Below are 27,178 nucleotides of genomic sequence, written 5' to 3'. Positions count from 1 at the left end.
GAAGTTCTCTTAAACTAACAACATTGTCCATGAAATATACAACCATTTTTTTTTTTTAGCAAGTTGACACATGTATGATAAGATTACAATTTTTTTTTTTTTTGGTTTTTCGAGACAGGGTTTCCCTGTAGTTTCTAGAGCCTGTCCTGGAACTAGCTCTTGTAGACCAGGCTGGCCTCGAACTCAGAGATCCGCCTGCCTCTGCCTCCCGAGTGCTGGGATTAAAGGCGTGCGCCACCACCGCCCGGCAAGATTACAATTTTAAAAGTATCTACTTAGAAGTACATAATACCTGGAAAAGTATAATGATTAACATCGTAAAATATCAACACTTGTATTCAATTGTTAGTGAATCACTATCGTCAAAGAAGCTAGTGATAATTGTTAACTATCACCTTGTGTGCTCTTACAGATAAGGTCAATGCTCAGCTTTTTCTGGCTCTGCCCTGGGAAGCCCAGTGGCCTCAGTTCTGTTGTAAACCTTGTGCGGTTCTTGATGCTCTTCCAGGAAGAACTATTTCAAAACTGCACTACTGCTAAATGATGTAAGGAAGCATTTCGTGTATGTGTGCGTGTCAGTCTGTGAAAAGTAAAGGCTAATACAAGGATGTTCTCTCAAATAAGTTTTCAATCTTACAGTGATGTTCAGAGTGCTTTTGAACTCCAAGTCCAGACTATGGATGGCTATAACTCAGCAAACCTGGATCTTATTTCCTGAAATCTTGTCTCACTTTTTCCTGATAGAAGGAAAAAGTCATCTGTAGGATGTAATTTACCATCTGTAGGAGATGATCCAGTTGGCATGGGACCTTAGCCTTGCCTATCCAGGAAGCAGCCCAAAGGAAACTACTTTTGCAGTGAGCCCTGGCTTCTCTTGCTTGAGGTCAGTCTCTTTTGATATTGGTAACATCTTCTTGAGGTTGCTCATTTCTGTAACTCTTATTAGATCACTGCCTTATGCTGGTTATTCTTGCTAATTCTGACCCCTTCCAGAGCAAGTTGGTCTTACCAGGTAGTAAATACTTTGACAGTAAGTTGAAACAACCTTGCTATTTATTTTTGTTAATGCACATATTTGGAAACTCCTAGAATGGAACTAGTTTCTTGTAAAAATATAGAAAAGAGTTTTCAAAGAGAAACAACAGATGATTCAGACAGACAAATATCCATTTTCAAACATATTAATGTCTATTTTGTGTTCCAGTGAATGTAGAATTTACAAATCATGGATGAGTTGTAAGTAAATGTCTTATGTCAATATGATAGGGAGTTCTCTAAGAATTGGCGTTGACCAGCCATTGAAAGGGCTGTACAGCGAGTACCTGAATCGACTATCTCAGTATCTTTGAGCTATCTGAAGCACATGCTCGATGTCCTCTTCCTTCAACCATGTCTGAGTTTATCAGTACACTGGAGAGTTATCAAAATCTATCGAGGGGTGGGAAGTGGTATGAATAACACACAAGTTATCATGGTGTGAGATCTACCATGAGGAGATTTAAGCTCACTGAAGGGGAAAGACCGAGACTGCAAAATCTAAAGTGTGTTAGAAAAATACATCAAAGGGGGACACCCAACCTCAGTGTGGACTATGAAAGAAAAAGATTTTTTGAACCACCAGAGATGAATTATGAACACTAAAAAAATGTTAGCCAGGCAAAATCATTTTATATAAAAAGAAGAGACCCCTCAGACCATGAAAGTGAAGCAAAATCATTTAGCTAAGGCATAGTTTGGCAATTATGAGAGGTGTCAGTGACTGCTCAGGTCAGCAGAAAATTTCAGAAATTGAAGACAGGCAAGTGTTCAAGTTACAAGAAGTGCTATATGTGTGAGATTGGGTGTTCTTCTACAGAGCAACACACATCTCAACTTATTTCAAGCACAAAGGAATCTAGTGTGTAATCTAATCTAAAAGTTTAATTTAAAAATCATGTATGCATCCTTAGAAGCGTCATACAGTCAAGTGTTGAGTTTTTGAAGTCATTCAATGTCCCTTTATGAAATGCAGAGTTTTAGAGGAGGGGCATTCACCTTGTTTCCAAGCAGAGATGAAGAACTTGAGAGAACTGTGGTTCAAAATGCAATTCAAGATTAAGAGTAGAAGAAACTAAGAAGGACCAAAGAGTTAGACAAGAATCAGCAAAGGCAAGCATCAAGACAAAGAACAGAAGAGAACATTTAAGAGTGATGGACCTCTATGTGATGAACAATTTAAGAATGTTCTAGAGCAGTGCTGTGTGCTGTGCATTTAGTCAAATAGGACACTTTTATTTGTCAATTAAAAATTTTAGAATTAAAGCCAGGTGTTGTGGTGCAGGCCTGTCATCCCAAGGCTCACGGGGTGAGAGCAGAAGGATGAAGAGTTTGAAGTGGATTTTAGGGATGGGGACAGCGCTGAGATCCAATGTCTCATCATGACTCTGCCAAGTCCCCTCTCCCTCTGGTAGCTTGCTTTCCTTGTTAGTATTATATTAGCCGATTGGCTACCAAGATATCACATTCATTTCTGCCATAAAAAATGCTGACAAGCTTCCTCACTCTGCTTCTCCCTCCGTAATTTCCTAGAGGACTCTGGGTTGACTCACATGGATTTTCTATCCAGTCTTCATATACAATATCTCTGGCCAATGGGATACATTACTTTAATTTTGCCCAGCTGGACTATTTTCCACTCATACCAGCAAGGTCAATACAACAAGAGCAGAAGTCAGCCAGATGGGACCTGGAGGAACAGACACCTCACCAGCCACTAGCTGAAGTACACATGCGTCAATGGTCCCCAAGATGTCTTCCTTAATAGCCTGCCTTCACAATGGAAGGGAATCCCAAAGATGCTACTCTGGGCTGCTTTTAGGAATGGCTTTAGTTTTAAACGATTGAGTCACATTTTTTTATTTTTCACTTTTTGTTTTATCGTTTGTTTATTTATTTACTTATTTATTTGTGTTTGTGATACATATATGTGTGTGGGTGTACATATGGTACATGTGTGTGATATGGAAGTACACCTGCATCTGTGTATAGTGGAATGCATGGACACATGCCCGTGTATGGGTGTGCATTCACACATGGAGGTTAGTGGTAAAATCTGGCATTTCCCCCACACTTTATTGTTAGTGGTCTTTCATTGGTCTGGAGCTCACTTACTGGCTAGATTTTCTTCATGTGGGTGTTTAGGATCTGAGCTGAGGTCTTTGCACCTGCCTGGAAGCAACTCCCTCCTTTATCCTGCTCTTGTGACTTTATAGTCACTTAATAATGCCATTATTTTTCTTTATCACAAACTATATCACACAGCTTTCAATTTATATTAACACAAAAGCTCACCCTGGTGATTTAGCAAGCACCAAGTGAACCACTCGTTGACTTTCATATGCAGAAAAGCTACAGTGAAGAACACCATTTAAACAAAACACACTTTGAAAACTACCTCTGATATGCAATTGAACTACAGCAGCACCAAGATTCGTTACACCAACTTTGTTTATTCTCTGCTTTGTGGTTTGTGTAGCTATTATTTTGTACTACTTCCTATGAATATACATAAAGGAGAGGATATCAATAAACACTACAAAGATATTGATAGAACTTACGTCTTCTATGTCTTTGTCCAGAGCTACAATTTTCAGAGGAGTAGTTAGGTTTAGGCTCTCAGAAATGGTGGCGCCCACTGGTGCAGATTCCAGGATGTACCCTTGATAGCTGGGCATTGTGAAATATGGGCTCTGATTGTTTTCATCCAGTATTTCGATGTGTAGACTAGCAAAGGCAGGAAGCGGGTGGCCATTGTCCTGCTCAGCCTGCAAGTTAAAGAAAAATTAGTTGTGATGTTCTTTTGAGTGACACCTTTCGTGTTATAGGTATGGGCTCTCTATACCCTACGGTTCTTGCAGTGAGACAGACTGCTCTAACCAGTGTCAAAAAGCATGAGAAATAGAAGTAGGGAGCCTGTAGTGTTAATTGCCTTTTTCAAATCCAGGATTCATTTCAGAAAACTGACTATGATAAACTATTGCAATACTACATACAGTAAAGAGCTAAGTGTATTGATACATAATTAGAAATACAGAAGGCATATAAAATTGAGTTGCTGATAATTCGAGGATACAGAAAAAAGTGGCTTATCAGTAAAATAAAACCTTCAATTGCTTTTGTCTTTTCAATGACTTCTTATTTCACGCTGCACATTAACTGCTAGGTGTCTCATGTATGCATATATGACCAAAGTTGTATATTAAACCACTAATCCAAAAGGTAGTAAACAGTGGGGCTTTGGAGATGAATGCCTTGACAAGTATACAGCCTCTCTTAGAGATATTATTGTACTTAATAAAGAGGTCACAGTGGCCCTGAGGAGGCTGTCCTTTCATCTTAGCCCTGCTTGACAGAGCAGGAGAAGAAGGGTTCTAGGACAGCCAGGGCCATACAGGAGGAATCATATCTGAAAACAAAGAACTGTGCAAAGGCCCTAGAAGAACTAGAAGAACCCTGGATTTCTGCCACCACACAAGAGCACAGCACAGAAGTGCCAAATATGAGAGGATGCTCCCCTTGCCAAATGAACGTGCCAGAGCCTTGATCTCAGACTCCAGAGGCCAGAACTGTACGAAATTTGTGTCATTGGCAAGTCACCGGCAGTATGCAGTTTGTCATGGCACAGTCCCCAGTAATTGTTTTGTATAAATTAATAGATTCAAGTGGCATTTATCAATCAGGAAAAGACCTAAAAATCCACAGCTACAAGTGAAAGAGAAAATTCCACCATAATTTTTCACAGTTAAATACTTTCTAAGGTTATTTATTGGAAATATGTTACTTGAGTATACTTGAATAAAATTGTACTAATGCATGCACTTATTTTTTCATTTATTTTATTCTTTTCTGGTCTATTTCTGCTGCACTTCTGAAGGGCATGGAGCGATAAGGGAAAGAAGAAACACGCACTGAGCCTGCAGGCCAGAAAAATCCATCCTGGCAATCAATGGGGTCATATGTGGAAATCCCATTGCCCTTGTGTCCCAAACCCAGGCTTCTAAAATAAACTTTCCCTCTGTTCTTCTTATTTAACATTTCCACCAAATAAGAAGACGAACAATAAGCCCTACTGGCATTAGGTGGAATTGGTAACTTTTGTGCCAAGAAAACTCCCGGGCTCTGTTACTATATCTGACTAGTCCTCATGTGTAAGATGTCATGAATGTCATGACTGACAATTTTAAAGTATGATGATTAGTAAATGGACAGCAAAATGTTATATAAAGGATTGAGAAACTTCTTTGTATATTTTAACTTATTTTTTGTTCACACTTTGAGGTTACTTTCTCTTTTGTTCAGCTATTTTATGCCTATCCATTATTGCTTAGCAATGGAATGCCAAAATAGTCTGTGGCATATGGTATTCTGAGCTCCACTCCTCAATGAAGGTGACCCCACAGTCAACCTGTGGCTTCTTCACGCTGATGTGGTTGGTGCTGGCATCATCAGAATAAAGATCACTGTGCTTTGAGGGACTGAGACTAACTGTGCTGAGCCAGGGAAGTTCTGGGAGCTTCTGTGATATAGATCAAGTCTTCTGGAGATCATGAACAAGAAATGGAGATGCAGTGTACAAAAGAAAATAGAGTCCATCACCATGGAAACCAACTGTTCAAACACGGGATTCACACCTAGCATCATGGCCTGCTCAAGGCAGAGATGCTCTGCTGTGATGGGCCTATGGGCAAGAAGCAGTTTATACACACAGGCCATTCTACACAGGATATTTTTATCTCTGCTTTACTCTTCTTGTTCTAATTGTTATTTTAAGTGCTGTCCAGAAATACCAACAATGGCACAGCAGTTTGCAAATTGTATAATCTATTTCTCTCATGCAACAAAAGCATACATATTATTCTGTGGGGAAAAATGAGGGAGACAGCCCTCATTATTGTGTATAATAATGCAAGAGGCTTACATTCCATATTCAGACTGTGCCATTAGTTTTTACTACGAGTTGTGAAGCCGGGAAAACATGTATTATTTGCTTCATGAAAACAAAGTGATTCAGTGGGAAGAAAACTAAAACTCAAATTAAATTCTTCAGAATAACTTAATTCCCACTTTGCCCGTAGCTTTGAAAAGCATCACACGAAAAAGTTTCACAGCTTATTATGCAGATATTGATTTGTTATAATAATGACTAATGCTTTTGGATTGCTATTATACCTTTAGTTCTACCGGAAGTACAGCAGCATCTAATAATTTGTGATCAACCCCATATTTTAATTCTTATGCCGTTTGCCTGTCCAGATATAAAACCACATACTTTGCATTGGGTAAAAGCTAAGAATGTGTTAGTTCATGTTGAGTGCCATGTGGTATGTAAGACACAGGCAGGTTGGGCTGAGATGTCTCCAGATGCACAAGAAACCAAACAAGGATCCCTAAATTTACAGGACAATAAGGAAAGGAAAAGGGGATGGGAGAAAATGGCAGAGGAAAGTTCTAGGAAGATAAACACTTCCTGTTCAGTTAGGATTAAAATGTGGCACCGAAATAAAACAGTTTTACGCTTTGTCCTTTAGTGGGCCTAAGTGTTTGTGCGACTCCCTGGCAATCAGAAGGGATAAGAGGCTTTTTAAGAAAGAAAGGCAAGTGAAAGCGGTAGCATTTAAAGCTATTTACTCGTATAAAATATTATTAACGCTGACAAGTGTGTGGTTAGACGTGGAAAGGTGGATCGGAGAGCCAGGTTGGAGGGCTGGTGAGATGGCTCAGGGAGTTAAGTGTTTGCTCTGCAAGTTTGAGGAGCAGCGCTGATTCAGCACCCACGTAAAAAGCCAAACAGTGGAGTGTGTCTCTAATCTCAGCACAGGGAAAGGGAATAGGAGGTCAGCCTGAGCTCACTGCCCTCAGCATTGCCAAAGCAGGAGGCTCCAGGCTCAGTGAGAGACTCTGGCTCAAAATGCATGATGAGGATTGAGGAAGACAGAAACTACAGGTATGCATGCATGGGCATGATCACCCACATACACACAGGTACATACATGAAAGAACATCACAACACACACACACACACACACACACACACACACACCCCACAGATTGTAAGCACTTTCATCCACTGCGCTACCATCTCCTATGGACTGTTTAAACTTCTCAGCCTAGTTCTACACTCGATCACTACACATTCCCATAAGGATAACTTGACTTTATCAAATACCAGTTTTTTCATTTGTTTGGGTCACATGTAGACTACGGATTGAAGAGCTTGTCCACAGTAGGCAAACACACCTGCCACTGCATTGTTTCCAGTTGTGCTTTATTTTTTCATGCCCTTCAGTGATTTCTACATTACCTCAGACCCGGTAAGCTCTGCATACTGTGCTCCGGATTGCTACCCCTGTGTGGAATCACTGACATCCAATAATGCTGTTAGGTTAGAACCTTCTGGATCTTTGCTCTTCTGCAATTCTCTTCTCATAGACATTACACTGATCAAATGCTTTTGACACCTGGCTCATTTGATGACCTTATTAATTAACATGATATGCTACTAGATTTCCTTCCTTTATCTCTTGATAGCACTTTGGGACTCCTAAAATCTTGCTAAAATATTTACCATCTATCTTGTCATTTGCTATTAAAATCTTACTGTAGAATATAAATTACAAAGCCTGGTATACTGATAAATGTATGCAATTTTAGCACTCTGGAAGTGGAGGTGTGACATTAAGGAGATCAATCCTCAGTTACCTAGCAAGAGTTCAAGGACAGACTGGGCCAAATGACATTCTGTCTCGAAAGAAAAATATCCACCACTAAAAGAAATAAAAGTCCTCAGAAATCAGGGATGTATGGCAATTTTATTATTCCTTGAATGCTAACTGTTATTTCCGAAGTACAAGACAGTGATGGAAGTTAGGAGATTTGCCTTCGAGAAACAAACCCACAAGCCAGACATGGTGGTCCAAGACTTTAATTCCAGTACTTAGGAGAAAGAAGCAGGCTGTCTCTGCGTGCTCAAGGTCAGTCTGGTTTATGTAGTGAGTTCCAAGCCAGGCAGGCCTGCAGTAAGACCCTACCTCACAAGCAAGCAAGCAAACAAAATACTACCATGACCTGGACACATTCACACTGCACTCTTTTGGAAAACATGACTCCAGCATTTCAGCTTGTCTTATTAAGTCTAGCAAATGGTTAAGGTTAATTCACCGATAATAGGCCCCAGGTGAGCAGGTGAAGTTAACTCTGCCCACACCTCATGGATAATTGGTCATCAATCATTTCAGTTTGGGAGAAGTATCATTTAAATATCATTTAAAGTTAAATGCTGCATAATTTAACCTTCCTTTTCTTCCCTCCGATGATTAGAGTCTAATCCATGCCATGTACTCCACTGATCCCTCTTGAAATCATAACTTCCTTTTCATATGCCTCTGTGTGTGTGTGTGTGTGTGTGTGTGCGTGCATGTGTGTGTGTTTACGAGAGAGACCCACTGTATAACTTGTAAATATATACATACAACCTGTTTAGTCCATTCAGTGTAATTTGTATACATGATTTCAGGGCTAATCATTTGGCATTAGATAATCAATTGCAAGTTCATTCCCAAAGAAGACAATTTCTTCTGCTCTCAGCATTTCTTCATTGCCTGTATTTCTTTGTCTAGGGAAAGAGCCCCATGGAATATCTCCCTTCTGGGTGAGCATACACTTTTTTTGGGTCTTAGTTAGACAGCCATACGGTTCAAGTATCATTAGTGTATCTTATTTCCAGGAGACACCTTCATACAGAAGTTGTCCTCCTCATCCTCTGCCTCAAATAGCTTTCTGCCTCCTCTACTAAGAAGTTCCCTAGGCTTAAGGTGCAGGAGTTATGTTATAGATGCATTCACTGGGGCTGGGGTCCCTACTTTCACATGTTCTCTGCTTTAGGGCAGTCAGTTTTCTGTAATCTCCATGTATTTAAGAGAGAATCTTCTTTTGTGAGGGTGGGGGTCTACATTTATCTGTGAGTTTAAGAATATATATTTAGAAACCTTTTAGGTATCATGCTGATTCAGTTGTGTGGCAACATAGGCCACTCTCTAAGACCTATGACCTCACTAGCCTCAGGAGTTTGGTTATGTTTCTAGTATCAGACATGATTTTCTGCCTATCAAACAGGATTTGAGTCCAATTGGAAAGCTGTTGTTTACTGCCCAGACATGGGTGCCACTATTATACCCTCAGAGTTATCATGCCATGCTGTTTTTGTTGTTGTTGTGGTGGTGGTTCATAGAGATATGTTATTGGTTCCTTCCTTCCTTCAGAAACCTGTATAGCCTCTTATGCACCATGAGTACTAGTTCTCCTTCAGGGAGGAGGTGTTCAAATCAGATATAGATCAGATCTCGTGTTGGAAAAGCACGGTATCTTCAGTTATAAAGCCTTACCTTAAACTTTTGGGAAACAACCAATGGTAACAGCAATAGCCTATATTTTTGGGGTGAGGGCCTTTCTCTCCCCCAAACAACATTTTGAATGGTGGTTTCTTATGACTGGTATTGGGGGTTTTGTTATATAGTCTTTGACCCCTGTGGAGATCTTTGTCAGTCCAAGTGGACTTAACTTCCTTAAGCTATATATGTATAAACATTGATTTATATGTATTGTATGTAATTTTATATGTAATTTGTGTATTGTAATGATTCCTTATGGGGTTTTAAGCTATTTCATCCTCTTCCCTCCCTCTCCTTTTGTATTGCTACTCTTCCCCCTTTTTCTGTTTTTAAATTTCCCTCCTACTCCATTTTACCTTTCACCCCATGTAAATTTCTTATATCCTGATAGTCTTTCTCCTTTGAGCAATGTCTCCTATTTAAATTTGGACATCTTGTAGAGAGAGATTGCTTTCAGCAAGGCTATGCTTACCTGGTCAAAAATCATCATCATAATAACTAAGTAGTAATTTTATTAAGGTTAGCCTTCTTGAATGCATATAAACTTATTCTGCATTCAACCCTATAGAACATTATTAAGTAGGCTAAAAATTAATTACCACATCAAGTAGTTTGGAAGTAAAGGAACTAGAAATCTTCAAAAGCTCACAAAATATATAATAGATAGCACAAACAAAATACACAGAATTGTGTGTGCACAGTAAAACTGATTTGTCTACAGGGCTATAAATCCAAAGAGCTCATTTCTCATAGGAATAAACATATTTCCATTTGACAAAGAAAGATATCTTCACTACAAAGAATATAGGAAGCATACTCTCAGAAGACCTTATATTATGACAACACGATAAAATCAACAGACTTTCCAGCTAGGGATTATTTTTCATATAATGAAGTATATTTTACTTTTGTTTCAAGTTGTTCATATGCTTGTAACTTATTGCAGTGGAGAAAGAAATCCTCAAAGCCTTTATGTACTTCTCAGTAATAAAATCATTTCCTTTTGTTTAGATTTTAAAATATAAACCAGTGCAAAGTACGCCAGCTATTTTCAGCAATTTGAAGATAGATGCAGTCACTTCTGGAAAGAACAGAGCTTTGGAAAGGGTATTATACAACCTGAGGTAGTTCTGCATTTAGCCTTTCCCTTAAGACTACCATAACAGGGGAACTCTGGGAGGTGGCTATTCCCAGTTTCAAAATAGCCTCAACTTTTAGAAAACACTCGTCAAGTACCTCTTCTGAATTGGTTGATAAACATCCCACTTTGAATCATATGAATGTTAAGGACCAACAACATAAAAATACTGATGTAAAAATGGACCTGGAATGTGCATAGCAGAGACTATTATTTCTCTTCTCTGTTCCTGAGAAAAACAAAAGTTTTCTTTTGCTTAGACATTTTTCACTATTCATTTTAATATTTCCATGGAAAAGCTAAGAATCACATGAGAAAAGCCTGCTTGGGTTCAGTACAGAGGGTGTTGGGGAGGTTCATAAGGGGATTGTGTGGATTCTGGAGCTTGGGGTGATTCATGGGGAGAGAGTAGAGTGAGGGCGGGGGCTGTTCGTGTGCAGAAAGCAGAAGTTGAATGGGAGCTGGGGTAGTTTATGTGCAAACTGGAGTGGGTGCTTGGTTGTTCATGTGGGAGAATGGCAGTGGGTGACTAAGGTGGCTCATAGAACAGAATAGCACGAGGATGGGGTAGTTTAGGTGGCAGAGTGGAGTGAGGGCCGGGGTAGCCCATGCAGGGGAGTGAAGTATGGGCTTGTCTAGTTCATGTGGGTGTAAAAAGTGGTCTTGAGTGGTTCCCGTGGGAAACTGAGTACAGGCTAGTGAAGTTCTTGAGGGGAGTGGAGAGGAATCTGTGGTAAATCATGTGGGACATGGAGCAGGGGGGGGTGGCAAAGGGTGTGGAGTGGGGGCTGGGTAGCTCATATGCATTGGGTCAAGGAGGACTTTTACACCAACTGAAAGGCTGCTTTCTTCTAAATATCCTGGGGGACTTGGACTTGCTGTTTTGTCCTCAAAGTGACCTGTACATGTGGAGGGGACTTACTAAAATTAAGTGTCCATGAAGGGACTGAATAAATTTTCTCTCTTTCTCCAAGGAGTGGCAGGTCAACTTGTGAGCATCAAGTAAACTCTTGCCTCTGTGTGTATTTTGTCAACATGTGTTTGATGGCTGCTGTATTCATCTACCTTTTATTTCTGGACTCACTCTCCCTTCTGGATGAACACTGTTGTGAGACAGGGATGCCATGTCATTAACTTAAATTTTGGTCTCATATCCTATATCAAATACTTATATTTTCTTAGAAGGAACTGACTGTTTGTAGCAGTCATAAATAGCCTAAACTATGCATCAGCATATATTTGGATTTTACTAAGGGTTCTACATAGGTACTGGTAAGCAGGGAGTCCAATACGAAATATATTTTAGTATGGATGAAAAGATATTTCAGTGACTAGGAACAGATACTGCTCTTCCAGAGTATGAGGACCTGAGTTCGATTCCTAGTACTGGCATCAGGGGGTTTATATCCAAGCTGCAGGGAAACCTGACACCTCTGGCCTCTTCAGGCACCTGGACTCACATGTACGTATATGTATACCCCCCAGCTATACATAATTATAGATGATAAAAGCACAATTGAAAGATATTTAAAAGCAAATGCATTACCCCCCCATCTTCTGTAAAAACTAAGAGATTGAAGAGACATTTAATATAGAGGACGCTTGCCATAATACAGACACATGGTCTAGAAGGGGGCATCTTCCATATGCATATGCCATTTTTTTAATTCTGTGATTTAGACCTCTGGCCTGAAAGTTCAAGGAGAAGAAGACCAGAGGAGCATGATGCATTTAGGTCTCTCTGATTATCTCCATCTGGCCCTCAGATCCTACACGGTGGCTGCTCACACTTAGGAGAGCAATATATTTACGTGATAGTATAGCATGGCTGTGGCGTGGAAGAGAAGCAAACTAGGTTGTGGTTGCTGGGTACGTGAGTGAGCCACTGAGTGACAACCGGAAGCTCAAGGCACTATAATGTCTATGGTAGCAGTTTTACTGTGGCCCTTGCTTTATCAGGGTTTAATAAAAGCTTTTAATCAAAAGGATTTAGATGAAATGCAATTATTCTTTAAGGAACCCAGGGAGAATGAATTATTAATAATTTATTCATTTGATCTGTTTTAATAATTCAAGGTTTTGCTTTGTATTCGATGCCTAGCATATAAACACTAATTTAAATATACTATATTAATAAAAGTGAATTTCCTGAGATTTGTTAAAGGCACTCAGCACCTGCATTAAACTCACTGAGTCATCTGATATCTGAAATATGACTTCGTATTTCCACATCACAGCAAATTTGTGATTGCTTTTGAAAGAACCCTGTGGAAGGATAAGATATTTCAAAATTCAAACTGGGATGTTCTTGACAGTGCCTAGTGTGTTATGGACACTCATTTGAGGACTATGGTCCATAAGTAAGATTACTCTGGCACAAAGCAAATGACCGATTCTTCTTCTCAATGCGCATCAACTTTCCAGCATCCTCAGATGAGAGCAGCTAACTGAAGGCTGGGAATGTTTTACAGCTGAGCATCCCTTCCTTTTTCAGTTCAGTGTGTTTGGGTTGTTTACTGAGCTAAAGTTTCTAATTATCCAACGTTGTCTTCCAGGTTTCACCTTTGCATTGTTTTTTCTTGTCTGCGTGCAGAATAAATCACTGGCAGAAACAGCAAGAAATAAAGATGAGAAATCTCTGGTTTGTGACACAAGCCAGCTGTTAGTGTGCCATGCGGCTTTTAAAGGCAGGATTCTTCATCGGTCCAGAGGCAGACACTGCCATGTTTTATTTTCCTCAGCTTCCCAAACACAAATTTGGACCAAAATCAACAGCACCAAAAACACTTCCATAGTTAATGAAAAACAAAACACTAATGTAAGAAAAACTAACAATGAAATATTTACTACTGAGGAGAACTGTGTGGTGGCGGCATTTCAAAGAATGCCAGGATAGTCAGCCTGGTATAAGGCCCATTGTTATTTTTTTTAATTGATACTTTCACTCACGATCCTATCATGGGACCTTTGGGTCACAGCAATGTGGTAGTAATGTCTGCAACTCCCTTCGGTAGTAGTATAAAGTGCTATTGAAACATGAACAATTTTTTGGTCACATTTCAAATTGATTTTTTTTTGTTCTGTAACTGATGGATTGTTGCACTGATGTGGGTAGTAAAAGAAACTGATTTCATGTTTTAAAATGAAGCAGTTTGGAAACAATACTTAGACAAAATAAGTATTTTGTCAAACCCAACATTCCCAGAACACCTACTCAGCAAGTCCTTTCTTCATTTCCTTTTTATTTAAATTTTTCATTCAATTAGGTAATTTATTTATGTGGTTCTGGGGATAGAAACCAGGGCCTCATGCAAAATAAGTCAGTGCAAGATGAGAAACTAGGGTGTGACACCTTTGTACAGAGGAGGACAGCCATGTGCCTTTGCTGAGTGACATCCCAGCGGGGCTGTATCCACCCAAAAGGTGCTCTTCCTTTATTTCTTGTTTGTTTTGTTGCTGATTGCTTGCTGTCAGCTACACAATGCTTCTAAACCTTTCTATTAAAAGTCACATTTTGGCTTTCATTTACTGGCCAAAATCTCTTGACCCAACAACATTAAGCTTGGGGTAATCTTCAGAAACTCTTTGAAACTCCAGATAATTGAAATACTTTCTTTTGGTTGGTTGTTAGATCTTTGATCTGCTCTCTGCCAGCAGATAAATCCAGAGTGATGGAGACTTACCTACATCTACACTATTAATTCTCCAAGGACAAAGCATGACTAGATAAACACATGATTAGCTACACATAGTATAATGTGATGTAGGAAGCTATCACGTACTATGCACTAAAATGAAATGCATTTAGTGTAATGGTATTTGAAGTTGACCTTACCTACAGTTAATCCAGAAAAGCACACTACAAGTTTGGATAAAGTAAAACCAAAGCCAGCCTCACTTGTGGCCAGTATTAACCATGTGCCTGTCTCACAATAGCTACTGACACTGAATTTCACATCCCACTCACAGTGGTACAAATAAGAGAACAGGCAGGTGGTGGCAACCAGCCAATGAAGAAGGACAAAACCCAACATTCCCAGAGCACCTACTCAGCAAGTCCTCTTTCTTCATTTCCTTTTTATTTAAATTTTTCATTCAATTAGGTAATTTATTTATGAGGTTCTGGGGATAGAAACCAGGGCCTCATGCAAATGTTCTACCACTGAACTAATTCCACAGCGCTAATATTTTTGTTTCAATAATTCTGTGGGCATGTGCACATGTGTGTGTGTATAATATCATGTAATATGTATTAGACTTATCCAGGGTTTATTGTTGTCCTGTCTCTTACTTAGAGCTACCCTCATTCAGTATGTGATTTCACTCAGCAAATTCTCATTCTTCCTTCAGTGTTGAACAGAAATCTTAGATCTCAACTTTCTTATGAAGTCTGTCAGGATTTGTGGTTTCAATATAATATAATTCCTACTAATATTAATTAATAATTACTTAATTTTCAATTTAAAAATGATAATATTTTAATGTCCAGTAGGTCATGCTAGCTTTAAGTTTTCTTTCAGCTCTAGGTTTATCTTCCTGACATAAAGAAAATAGTAAGGCATACATTTAAAAATCTCAGGGTGGGTAAGTAAGTTCAATATATGCTATAAATGCATGAGCACCAAAAATAATAACATTAAGGTAAACAATATATAAAGTATATTCTAATGTTGCCAATTTTTATCTTTTATATCCAAAAGTTATTTTTATAAGAAAATAAATGCTAAAAGATAAAGTATAGTTTGTTATATAAACTATGTATCTCTGACCAATTCATTTATTGTATAAATACATTGAAAATTACTATATATATGAGAAAAATTTCAATGTTTATAGAAAAAAATCGGTTATCGTGGTTCATATGTATTCTCATTTTTAAATTGAGGTCTACAGTGGCCTCTGTATGTTCCTTTGGTTAGCATTTCATAACTACAAGGAAATTAGGTTTTAGTTTAATTTACCTTAATAACCAAATCAAATTTCTGGTGGAAGTCTCTGTTGACTGGCTCCAGAAGAGTGAGCGCCGCGGTCCTGGGATGCATGTGGAAGAAGCGGGGGTAGTCCTCAGGGGTGCCTGCAAGACATGAGACACAGTTCGGAACTGAGAACAAACAGCAACCCACCCACCTGATTCGTCTTTTTCCTTCAGTAACAGAGCAACACAGCTATAATTCCATTAGTAAATTAAGTTTCTAAATTATCCAGTCTAGGGAGAGTGGATGCAAATGTGATATATAATTAATTAGCCTGTGAGTTAGTGAAGGGGAAGGTATTTGTTTGGATGGTTTTCTGAATTATTATTTTTTTAAAGAGAGCTCTTTAATTAATTTGGAAACTCGTCATATGAAAAGAGACATTAAGTAGAGGAAAAGCAAATTTTAGATTATAAAATTATATTTTAATGGTACATAAATCTTAATTATACTCTGCATGGTTTTTCAATATGTCTTATAATAAATAAAGACTAGCAATTTAAAACAAATATCAAGATGTCAAGGAACTAATATAGATATGTTCTCCTGCAGCAGGGAAGTTCTTTTTTGTTGTTGTTTTATGCTTTTGATTTTTTTAAAAGGTAAGTGTTCAGCTAATATGCCAACCACTGACAATTTAAATAAATTTGTTTTTTAAGGTGCATCTTTCTTAAACGCAGGCACTTCAGTACATTGCAATATATTTGTTCCTGCATATTTTTCTAACTTTACCCACATAATCTTTCCCTGTATATTAGAATATTCTTGTTCCCAAAGTAAAGAAATGTCCGGCCAGAGCAGTCAGATGTAAAAGTCAAATCATATCACATTAACAATTAAGCATGTCAGTAACCAACAGCGACTGTCAATAATCTATTTGTATATGGATGTAAGTATATGGCATTCAATCAAATGAGGATGCAAAAATTTGGGAGATTAAATATTCCGACTACAAAGAGATTTATAATTACTGATTTCAACTATGGTAAGTAATTCGACTTACTACTATAGAGAGATTTATTTATAGGAAAAATCGACAGCAGTGAGTTGAAATGGTCTGTGAGAGATTATACAGAGGGCACAGAAGGAAAATACAGTGTTTTAGTCACAGCCATAGAGAGCTTCCTCTGGACTTAAGAACACAAACACAGATTCAGCTGCATTAAGATTCCATCTCTCATTTCTGGGCAAATGTGGCATCAATAAAGAGTGTTGCAAAACTATAGATCTATACCAAAACCATGTTTGCCTTCTTTGTAACAGCACCCAGGATGATTCCTATGACCTTATTCGTGATCAGTACTCTGCCATTGACTATGTGTATCTTCTGCTCAACAATGTAAGAATACCATTGTTACAATCAATAACCATCCAAAATCTATAATTATTCATCTGGCTAAGTAAGTAAGTGGCAATAGATCTTTGAATGAATGCTATATTCTTCCATCTACCTACACATACATATATGCTTAGCACACCTGTAACCTTGAACTATCAATGTAACTCTCTTCATATAAGTAAAACTGAACTCAGAAAACTGGTCCACTAAAAGAGAAATGCATAGTGTATTAAATGGAATAATCATAATATTAAAAATGGATGACAAAAAGGAAAGAGAGTAAAGCAATGAATGACAGGTTGGCATAGAAGATGGACTCTTAATAACTAATGTTTTATTTTTGAGCATATATATGTGCTCTATGTAACTATAAAACAAACTAGATCTACAGATATCTCAGAAATGCCAATCTAAATGTAAATTCATTTGGTGTTATAAACACAAACATTTCAGAACTTCAAAAGGTAACGATCTGTTATCTTATCCTGGTGATTATAGCTGAGACAGAAAAATTAAAGATGAAGTGAAGCTGTGTACACTACTCATACCTTGATGGTAGGGTTGATAATTTTACTCTAAGATAATTATGTGATACTTGAATTTTAGCACTTAAAGTATTGAAAACTGAAAGATCAAAAAACAAACAAACAAACAAAGAAAAAACCACCCCAAACCAAGACATGAATGTAGGATTAAAGGTAAAATATAAATATTTCCATTTTAAGCCTTGACTTAGAAGTAAATGCGGAGTCTCATGTTATAGTTTAGCTCTCAGAAGAGACAGGCTCACCCCATGGCTGTGCACACTGAATTGATGACCTGCTGGGAACAATGACCACCCTTGGTAGTCAGGTGGTCATTGTAGTAAATGTATTTGATGCAATGTATTTGATTTGATACAAACCCTTAGTACCAGAAGTTTCTTAAAGGGCATGGCATTTTCCACTCTGGGTCCAAGTCAGATTTAAAAGAACTGTGAACTATTTTACTACAGGTGGCAAGAATGATTAGCACGTCTCCTATGCTGCTGTCCACTTCTCAAGAGCCAGTAAGAAGGATCTCCCTCCTCAAATTCAGGTACTTTGGACATCAAAAATAACTGTCCTGACATGAAACAGATCAAATATTAAATTTTTTAAAATTTAATTTTAATTAAATTTAAATTCCTAATTTCATAACACTAAAAACAAGAGGGCTCTATTGATCATTGCCCTCATTTAAATAGGTATGGCCCCCATAGATTCATGTGTTTGAATGCCTGACCCATAGGGAATGGCACTATTAGGAGATGTGGCCTTGATAGACTAGGTGTGGCTTTGTTGGAGGAAGTGTGTCACTGCGTGAGTGGTTGTTGGGGTCTTGCATGCTCAAGTTATGCACACTATTGCTGGCACACAGTGTCTCCTTCTACTGCCAGCAGATAAGATGTAGAACTCTCAGCTCCTTCTCCAGCAGTGTCTCCCTATGTGCCACCATGCTTCCCAACATGATGACAATAGATCTGTAAACCAGCCCCAATAAAATATTCTCCTTTATAAAAGTTTTCATAGTCATGGTGTCTCTTCACATCAATAGAACACCTGAGCTAAGACAATGATTATGGAGGAGGATGGTTGGCACCATTTGAAGAGTAGAAAATTATACTGGAAATCCAAAAAACTGAGAACACACATTCATTTTTTATGAGCTTATTCAAGCTGGTAAAATAAAAACAAAAACCTACTAATAACAAAAATGAGGTGAGGATGATATATTGCATTTATAGGATGGGGACTTCGTCAAATGTCAGAGATGGGACCCTTGATCTTCATCTCCAGAAAAGTAAGGAGATACTTTCTCTGGGTTTGTGTATATGGACCTATGTGCCATGGATAGTTCGTCTTGGGCATTCTGGGAGGACAAAACAGAAAAGGCTGTACATCATCTAGGAAATGGCTTTAGCAGAGACAACAAAATCCTTCATTTGTTTACAGCAAACCTAAGCGGCAGCCATGTGGAACCATGCCAAGAAGAGCACAATGTGTTCGGTAGGGAATCTCAACAACCATCAACTTATGTTTCCAATAAACCCATCTAGGGGAAAATTAATGGGAAGAAAACCAGTGTAAATTTAAAACGATTCAATAGAAATATCATTTACAACAGGTGAACAGTATGTGATGCTTCAGCATCCCACCTGGGGTACTTACCAAGAAAAAAATAGTAAGACATAAAGCGTAAGTGTGTTTGTGAGAAATCTATAATAAATAATGATGAGCAGCACATTTTTAAGCAGCTATTTTATAAACATTTGTAATAGATATTTGTGGATTAAAGAGCTATGTCTGAAGTCCTTTTCATGATAATGAGAAGAAATGGAAGGGAATATAGAGATAAAAACAACTTCACTCTGTTCATCATTTCTTAAGTAATAGTGAAGAGAAAATTTTTATTCTCTCATATTTTTACATATTTCCATTAAAATTTCTGTCAAGTATAGTGTAATTCAGAGTTGGCTCTGCAGGTTGCACCAGCCATCTCTTGGATGGAGAATGAGGTAGGGATATGCTAGAAGGTGAGCCGAGAGCATAAAAGAATGTGCTACACAACTGATCTGAAAAAAGAGGCTGAGCCTCCAGAAAGAAACACTTATTAGATGATAACTCTGGGTTTACTGTGGGGGAAACACTGTAATCTTTATATTTATAAATCTACTACCTCATCTAAGTATCAAACAGCCCTATGGGGAAGATGTTATTATTGTGTCTATGAAGACAGGAAAACTCAAAAGAGATTAAGGGGAATTAATGTCATCAACTCTCATAGCTGAAAAATGAATAAAGCAGGATTCTACCATAGAATATCTATTTATAGACTCCAAATTCTTCCATGTCAGGTCATATAGTCTCACCCAATGAATTGCACCATTGGGTTTATTGGTCTATTGTAGAAGGTAGATTTGTAGAAGTGGTTACAAAACACTAATGGATCAAATATGTAGTTAGAGATCTAAAAATAGATCTAGAGTAAATGCTATGGTAGTTTAATATTCTATACATGTTAAAAATAATGATTTATTAAAGATAACTAAAAATACAATGCTCATCTATTCACCATACACATATTTTCATACATATGTGAAACTCATACATAGAAGAAAATTTGATTGTCCAAATTTTAATGCAAACTTGAAAGCTATATCCTAAACCAGTTAAATTATGAACATAGTAATTAAGAGAATGTAATTCTTTGTAGTCAACAGAACTTATGAGTCTGAAAACCCTTATTGTTGTACATACAAAAAGACCTCCATTTTTACTCTCATAGTTCTGTGAAGGAAATGTCAAGCTAAATTAGCCCTCTGTAATTTTTACAAAGTTGGACATAATTTGTTTTCTGTAAGAGAACTATAATTACCAAACCATAAGCTTTACATGTTATAGAAGTATAATTTCATGTTGATCTACGTACCACTGTCACCATTAAAGCAATGCTCCTGTTAATAATTGCATGATGGCTCCTGAATGCCTTTCTGTGCCACTGTGCACTTTCTGTCAGCATGTACTAATTTTGTGGCATTATCTGCTCCTTTTATAGCAACCTAGTGATTGGTATTCTTTTCTGCATTTTCAGGTCATTTCTTTTTATTGCATTGGCATTTTCCTGCTCTATTGACACACCATGATTTATCTATTCTTGTGTTTGTAAGGATTCCAATAGCATTAATCACAGATTCAGTTTCTTTACCATTCTTGTGCACATCAGTATATGAGCATTGACATGCTTTTATCTTGCATAAATAGTCAGAAAGCAAGCTTGTGGCAGATGGTGAGTCTAAATGTTTTATTAACTGTTTAAGGCAGCACAGTTGCAAGTGTGTCAGATATGCTGGTTGCATAATCACCACGTCTTTGGTGATTCACACAGGCCTTGGCCAAAGTGCCCTCCATGAGATTCTTAGCTCAGCAGCCAGATTTGCTCATTGTCCCTTGGGTCCACCTCCCTAAAAACCCATTTAGATGAAATCACACAATTAATAGTCTTCTTAAGGACACCTCAGAGATTTATACCATTTTTCATTCATGACCATGCTTCTCTTTTAAAGAAAATGCTAGTTTTTCAAGGTGACGGCAGCACTCAGTCAGCACTGTGTTTGTGAGCAACCCAAGGGATCCGTTTTCAAATTTGGGCAGTTTCTATAGGTATGCAGTCATATTCACTGAGTTTTAATTTGTCTTTTTTAAAGGTAAATAATCTAAAAGAACTTTTACTTGCTTTTATATATTTATATGTTTTCTATGACAAATCATCTATTCAAACTTTATCCAAATAATAATTTAGCTTCTCTTATTACATTGTCATCTTCCATATACCCAGAGAAAGCCTTCTGCTATATGTGCATTTTGCTAGTCTAGACCTTTCTTCTGTCACTTGCCTTTGTAAGTCAGCTAACAATATCCATTGAAGAGTACATGATTTCTTTATTATTTGGATAATATTAAACTTTAACTTTTTCTGTCTCTATGTCAGCATTTTGCTGTATTTAAGAAATAAAAGATAACCATGACACCACTAAAATTTTCACGTCTTCCTTCATCTCAGGGTAAGCACTACTAATATTGCATCCCCCTGATGTTAAGTTCAAAGGCTACCCCTTGATATTTGCATTCCTCTGATGATACCGCCAAGGGTTTCTCCTTTGTAGTAAATAAAATAATTTGGCAATTTTAACATAATCTCCACACAGCAATTCAACATTCCCATTCAATGCATCTGTGTATAAGGAGTAGTGACCATCTCATGTCATGCATTGTATGGAGTCTCAGTGATTCTAGAATACAGAACATCTAGTCTCTGGCTATGGTCTGCAACAAGCAACAGTTTTTAGTTAACTTCTATAAACTCTGCTAAAATAAGCTATTGCTGTTAATGGGATATTAAACCTATATGATCAAAGTAAATCAAAATAGATATAGATGGTTCAATACATCTGACACATCAAGTTTATGGTAATTTGCTTTTGAGGTATTGTCTGGGGTACTATGAAGTCTGTCTAGAGTCAAAGAATACAGTTTGCATAAATTTAATGATTTCCTACTTAATCAGCCTTATTGTCAGTAGAGTAAACTCTCCTGGTGAATTTGAGAAGCCTGTTTTATGTTTTCTGCAATTTGGAATTAGAGAGGTCTATAGATCAAGGATTGGTTTGGTTACTTTTTTTTTAACACCAGTTGACCTCTCTTCACTTTTAGCCACATTTTTTTTCTTTACAGCAGAAGGTGCTCTTCATGAAGCTTTCATTTCAGAGGCTTTTCTCATTTTTATTTATTTTCATTCCTTTCAAGTCATGTATATCTCTGTTGCTGTTCTGTATTCATTCAGGCTCATTCCTCTGCTTTCCTTTATTTCTTTTATTTCCTTTATTTCTTTGTTTTGTTTTGTGGTTCTGTTTAGCTTTTTACACATATAACTAGGGGACTGAAAGTGATTTTCCAGCAGGTTAATCTCACACAAGCAACTTAATTGCACACCATATCTATTAAATATAGTACTTGGGATTCTACCTAGAGCCATAAGCAACCAAAGGAGATCAAGGGATACAAATTGGAAAGGAAGAAGTTAAGCTTTCACTATTTTCTGATGATACAATAGTATACATAAATGACCTCAAAAACTCTACCAAGGAACTTCTACAGCTGATAAACACTTTAAGTAATGTGGCTGGATATAAGATACATTAAAAAAATCAGTAGTCCTCCTATATACAAATGATAAATTAGCTGAGAAAGAAATAACACCCTTTACAATAGCAACAAATAATATAAAATATCTTGAGGTAACTCTAACCAAACAGGTGAAAGGCCTATATTACAAGAATTTTAAGGCATTGAAGGAAGAAACTGGGGGAAGAGGTCAGAAAATGGAGTGATCTTCCATGTTCATGGATTCAGTGGGTTTAACATAGCAAAAATGGTGATTTTACCAAAAGCAATCTACAGATTCAATGTAGTCCCCATCAAAATCCTAACACAATTCTTCACAGACCTCAAAGGAACAATACACAATTTAATATAGAAAACAAAAAACCCAGGATAGCTATAACAATCCTGTACAATAAAGGAACTTCTGGAGGTATCTTTACCCCTTACTTCAAGCTCTACTACAGAGCTATAGTAATTAAAACATTTTGGTATTGGCATAAAAACAGACATTTGTATCAACAGAATCAAAGACCCTGACAAAAACCCACCAGTGAATACCTAATTTTGACAAAGAAGCCAGAAGCGTGCAATGGAAAAAGAAAGCATCTTCAACAAATGATGTTGGCATAACTGAATGGCAGCATGTAGAAGAATGAAAATAGATCCATATCTATTGCCCTGCACAAAACTCAAGCCTAATAGTACAAAGGCCTCAACATAAATCCAGTTTCACTGAAACTGATAGACAAGAAAGTGGGAAATAGCCTTGAATGTATTGGCACAGGAGACTGCTTCCTGAATATAACACCAGTAATACAGATATTGAGATTGACAATTAATAGATGGGATCTCCTGAAACTGAAAAGCTTCTGTAAGGTAAAGGATACTGTCAATAAAACAAAATGGCAGCCTACAAAACTGAAAAAAGATCTTCACCAACCCCACATCTAACAAAGGACTGATATCCAAAATATATAAAAAAAATTTAAGAAACTAGACATCAAAATATCAATAATCTCTTTAATAATGGGGTACAGATTTAAATAGAATTCACAACAGAAGAATTTTGAATGGCTGAGATACACTTAAAGAAATGTTCAACATTCTTAGCTACCAAGGAAATGCAAATCAAAATGACTCTGAGAAACTATCTTATGCCTGTCAGAATGACCAACAACAAAAACACTAATGACAGCTTATGCTGGAGAAAATGTGGAGTAAGGAGAAACTCCTCCACTGCTGGTAGGCGTGCAAACATGTATAGCCACTTTGGAAATCAGTATGGCAGTTTCTCAGAAAATTGAGAATTAATCTACTTCAAGACCCAGCAATACTACTCTTGAGGATATACACAAAGGATGCTCAACAATACCCCAAGGACAATTGTTAAACTATGTTCATAGCATTATTCATAATAGACAGAACCTGGAAACAACCTAGATGCCCCTCAACAAAAGACTAGATAAGGGAAATGTGGTATATCTACAGAGTGGAGTATTACTCAGCAGAGAAAAAACAAACCAAAACAATGAAATCATGAAGTTTGAAACCTAGTGGATGGAACTAGAAAAAATAACCAGGCTATAATCTTCAGCCCCAGAGAACCTAGGTAACAAGGAGGAAGCTAAGAGGGACACATGATTTTCCTGGGAAGAGGAAGTAGATAGGATGACCTGTGTAAACTGGGAGTAGAGGAGGGAGTAGAGGGGAGGGATGAGGAGATGGGAACATGAGGGATATTGGATGGTCGAGTTGTGGGCTTGACAGCGTGGGAGAGTGATGGGGAGATACCATGGTACAGAGAGGGTCATTGTGTTTGATGGAAGCAGATGCAGTGATCCACAGCCAAGCACCGGGAGAAACTATCGGATTCCAGTTGAAAAGAGGGTGGAGGGATTTTATGAGCAAGGTTTGGCAAGGGGAGGGTAAATCAAGATTATGACGGGAAAACCCACAGAGACCCCTGACCTGAGCTTGCGGAACCTCATGAACTTTGGACTGATAGCTAGGGAGCCGGCAGGGGACCTACATAGTCCTCTGCATCTGGGTAAGAACTGTGTAGCTTGGTCTTTTGTGGAGCCAGGACCTGTTTCTGATACATAAGCAGGCTCTTTGGAACCCATTCCCTATAGTGAGATGTCTTGTTCAGCCTTGGTGTGGAGAGTGGGACAGGAGCTTGGTCCTGCCCCAGCTTGATGTACCATGCTTTATTGATTCCCAGAGGCGGCCTTACCCCATCTAAGTGGAGATGGAGGAGGAGTAAAATGGGGGAGTAAGAAGAGGTGGGGGAGGGAGCAGGAGGAGAGGAGGGAGGAGAAACTGTGGTTGGTATGTAAATTAAATAAAAAATGATGAAAATAAAGAATAACAAATACAAAACAAAGTCAAATAAAATATCTAAATATATGTGTAAATTAAATAAAAATGATGAAAATAAGGAATAACAAATACAAAACAAAATCAAATAAAATATCTAAATATATGTATATTTCATGGAAAAGTTCAGCTCAGCAGAAATTCTTATTTTATACTTACTAGGAATCTAATTTTGAAAGTTTTCCCTGTAGCCTGTTTCAAAGACTAAAATTCATCTCCCTATTGCTACACATGGGAAGACTACCAGTTAAACAATCTGAGTTTACATCCATAAACCCATTAACCCATTTAAGGACATATCAAACGCTAATCGTTAAAGCAGGACATGTCTTTCGTTATCAGTTTTGCAAATGTTTGGATGATAGTCTTGGGCATTGTTTATGTTAATCTGTCAATCATTTTCTGTGTCTTTTGTAGAAAGTCTTGGTGAGTACAGCATGGGCATTAATGTCTCATGGTGCCAGAGAGCTGACGTGGGTCACAGAGGCACGTTAATTGCAGTAGCAAAAATTCTATTGGTTTCCACGTGGAAAACAGTTTTCCTGTGAAAATAGCTGTAGCTACAGCCAGGCAGCTCTTTTAGGAGTATTTATTTTCTTTGTCCTCCTTCCTGTATTTTAGTTCTGCTTCTGAGACTTTGGTGCCCATGTATCCCCTCTTTAAACTGTAGTGTTTGCCCCTCCCTTCTCTATGTACAGTACAGGTGGACATATTTCATCATTTCCTTTAATTAGTGGCTCAAAAATTTCATGTTTCCTGTTATTTATATCGAGAGAACTGTAGACTTAAAAAGGCTTGCATTCATAAACACTAAAAAAAATAATAATTAAATGGTTAATTCTATGCATTTGGCCTGTGTTTTACACATTACTCTAAAGACTAAAGTCTTGAAATAGAACTATGGGGTGCAATGTTAGAAATACCACTCCTAAGTATGGCAGTGTACAATTATCTAGAATCTGCCTAATACGGTGGTGTGTGCATGTGAGCACACAGGCTGGAGGCAAAGCCAGAGACTAGGACTGGAAAGAGAATGCTGAACTCTACTAGGGTTATTCCAAAATCATCAATTTCTAGTTCAGAGATGCTGGTCTCTCCCATGCACCCGTCTTTCCAGAACCCATCAGTCATGCACATCAGAAACATCAACGTTTTTTCAACATCATTTAAGAAGTTTTGTAAAATCTCCTCAATTTTGCAACTGGTGCAAATGATAGCATGTCTAAAGATGCATTGGCGCATACTTTGCTTTCAGAGCAGAAATGGGCTCTTGGTATTTGTATCGTGTTCAGGGGTCAGTAGTCCTCTCCTTCCTCCATAAGCTTCAACAAAGCCCATAGTGCTTTCATTTTGGAAAACACTGAAAAATGCTTTAAAGTTGATCTGCAACTTGTTTGTTTTATAAAGGCAATATCGTCTGTTGCATAACAATTTACTGAAACAGGAAGAAGAAAAAAACTCAGATTTTTATCTAGTTTTATATATGTTACCTTCAATAAGAAAAGCCTTGCTATTAAAGAGCTTGCTATGATTTGAGGGGATTCGTTCATCGATTTCTAACAGGATAAAAGGTTGGCAAATACAAACCGACAAGGATGGAATAGAGGATGCCAGGTCGATCTGATGGTGGCTGGATGTTTCGATCCTGATCAATGGCTTGGATAGGTGGGGTCACCAAAATGGGGTTCAGTTCTTCCTGGAAGAAAATTAAGAGTGTTTAGCTGTGCTGCACACTCACACTTCAGGGAATGCTGACATCAGGATGCTTACTCGAATTTGGACAGCTAGGTACGCACTAAGAACCAAGTAGGCACGGGAACTCAATCGCCTGGATGTATAATTTGACACTAGTTAATTCTACGTCTGAAGGGGAAATGAGCCTCTCTTAAATTCAAAATAAAAACATGTAGTAGCTATGTTCACAGAACTTTAAGGGATTCTCCCAGGAGGAAGTCTGGGAGAAAATCTACACTGTTAAACTGCTTAGAAGACTTCAGCGAAATGTAAAGACATCAAACAGTTCCTTATGTGGGTTCTCCCTGTTTTAGAAAAGATTTGAGACTCTACATTCTTTCATTTTAAAATAATTTATTTTATCTGGATAATTACAGTGAACTTGAAAAAAAACCACTCGAAATATATTTTAATTAAAAAGAAATCAAAGCCATGCCATTCAGGTTTTATGTAATTAAAACAAAGTACACACTACAGTTATGTTTATTGAATGAAGAGTGGCATGAAAAGAC

The 27,178-nt window shown here is 37.8% G+C and overlaps 1 protein-coding gene across 12 annotated transcripts in view; it reads right to left on the bottom strand.

The window, feature by feature from the left end:
- The window catches only part of Pcdh15 (protocadherin related 15), a 535,963-nt gene that overhangs the window by 256,556 nt on the left and 252,229 nt on the right, over nucleotides 1-27,178 (bottom strand). For all 12 annotated transcript variants that reach the window (XM_038341596.1, XM_038341597.1, XM_038341595.1 and 9 more), the window contains 3 exons: nucleotides 26,520-26,628; nucleotides 15,525-15,637; nucleotides 3,597-3,803 (listed from right to left, as the gene is read on the bottom strand). In XM_038341596.1, the coding sequence (XP_038197524.1) occupies nucleotides 3,597-3,803; nucleotides 15,525-15,637; nucleotides 26,520-26,628 (429 nt within the window). The remainder of the gene's footprint in view (nucleotides 1-3,596; nucleotides 3,804-15,524; nucleotides 15,638-26,519; nucleotides 26,629-27,178) is intronic.

Source organism: Arvicola amphibius, chromosome 9 (genome assembly GCF_903992535.2).
Source record: "Arvicola amphibius chromosome 9, mArvAmp1.2, whole genome shotgun sequence".
NCBI classification, from domain to species: domain Eukaryota; kingdom Metazoa; phylum Chordata; class Mammalia; order Rodentia; family Cricetidae; genus Arvicola; species Arvicola amphibius.
This window is presented reverse-complemented; position numbering and strand designations above follow the sequence as displayed.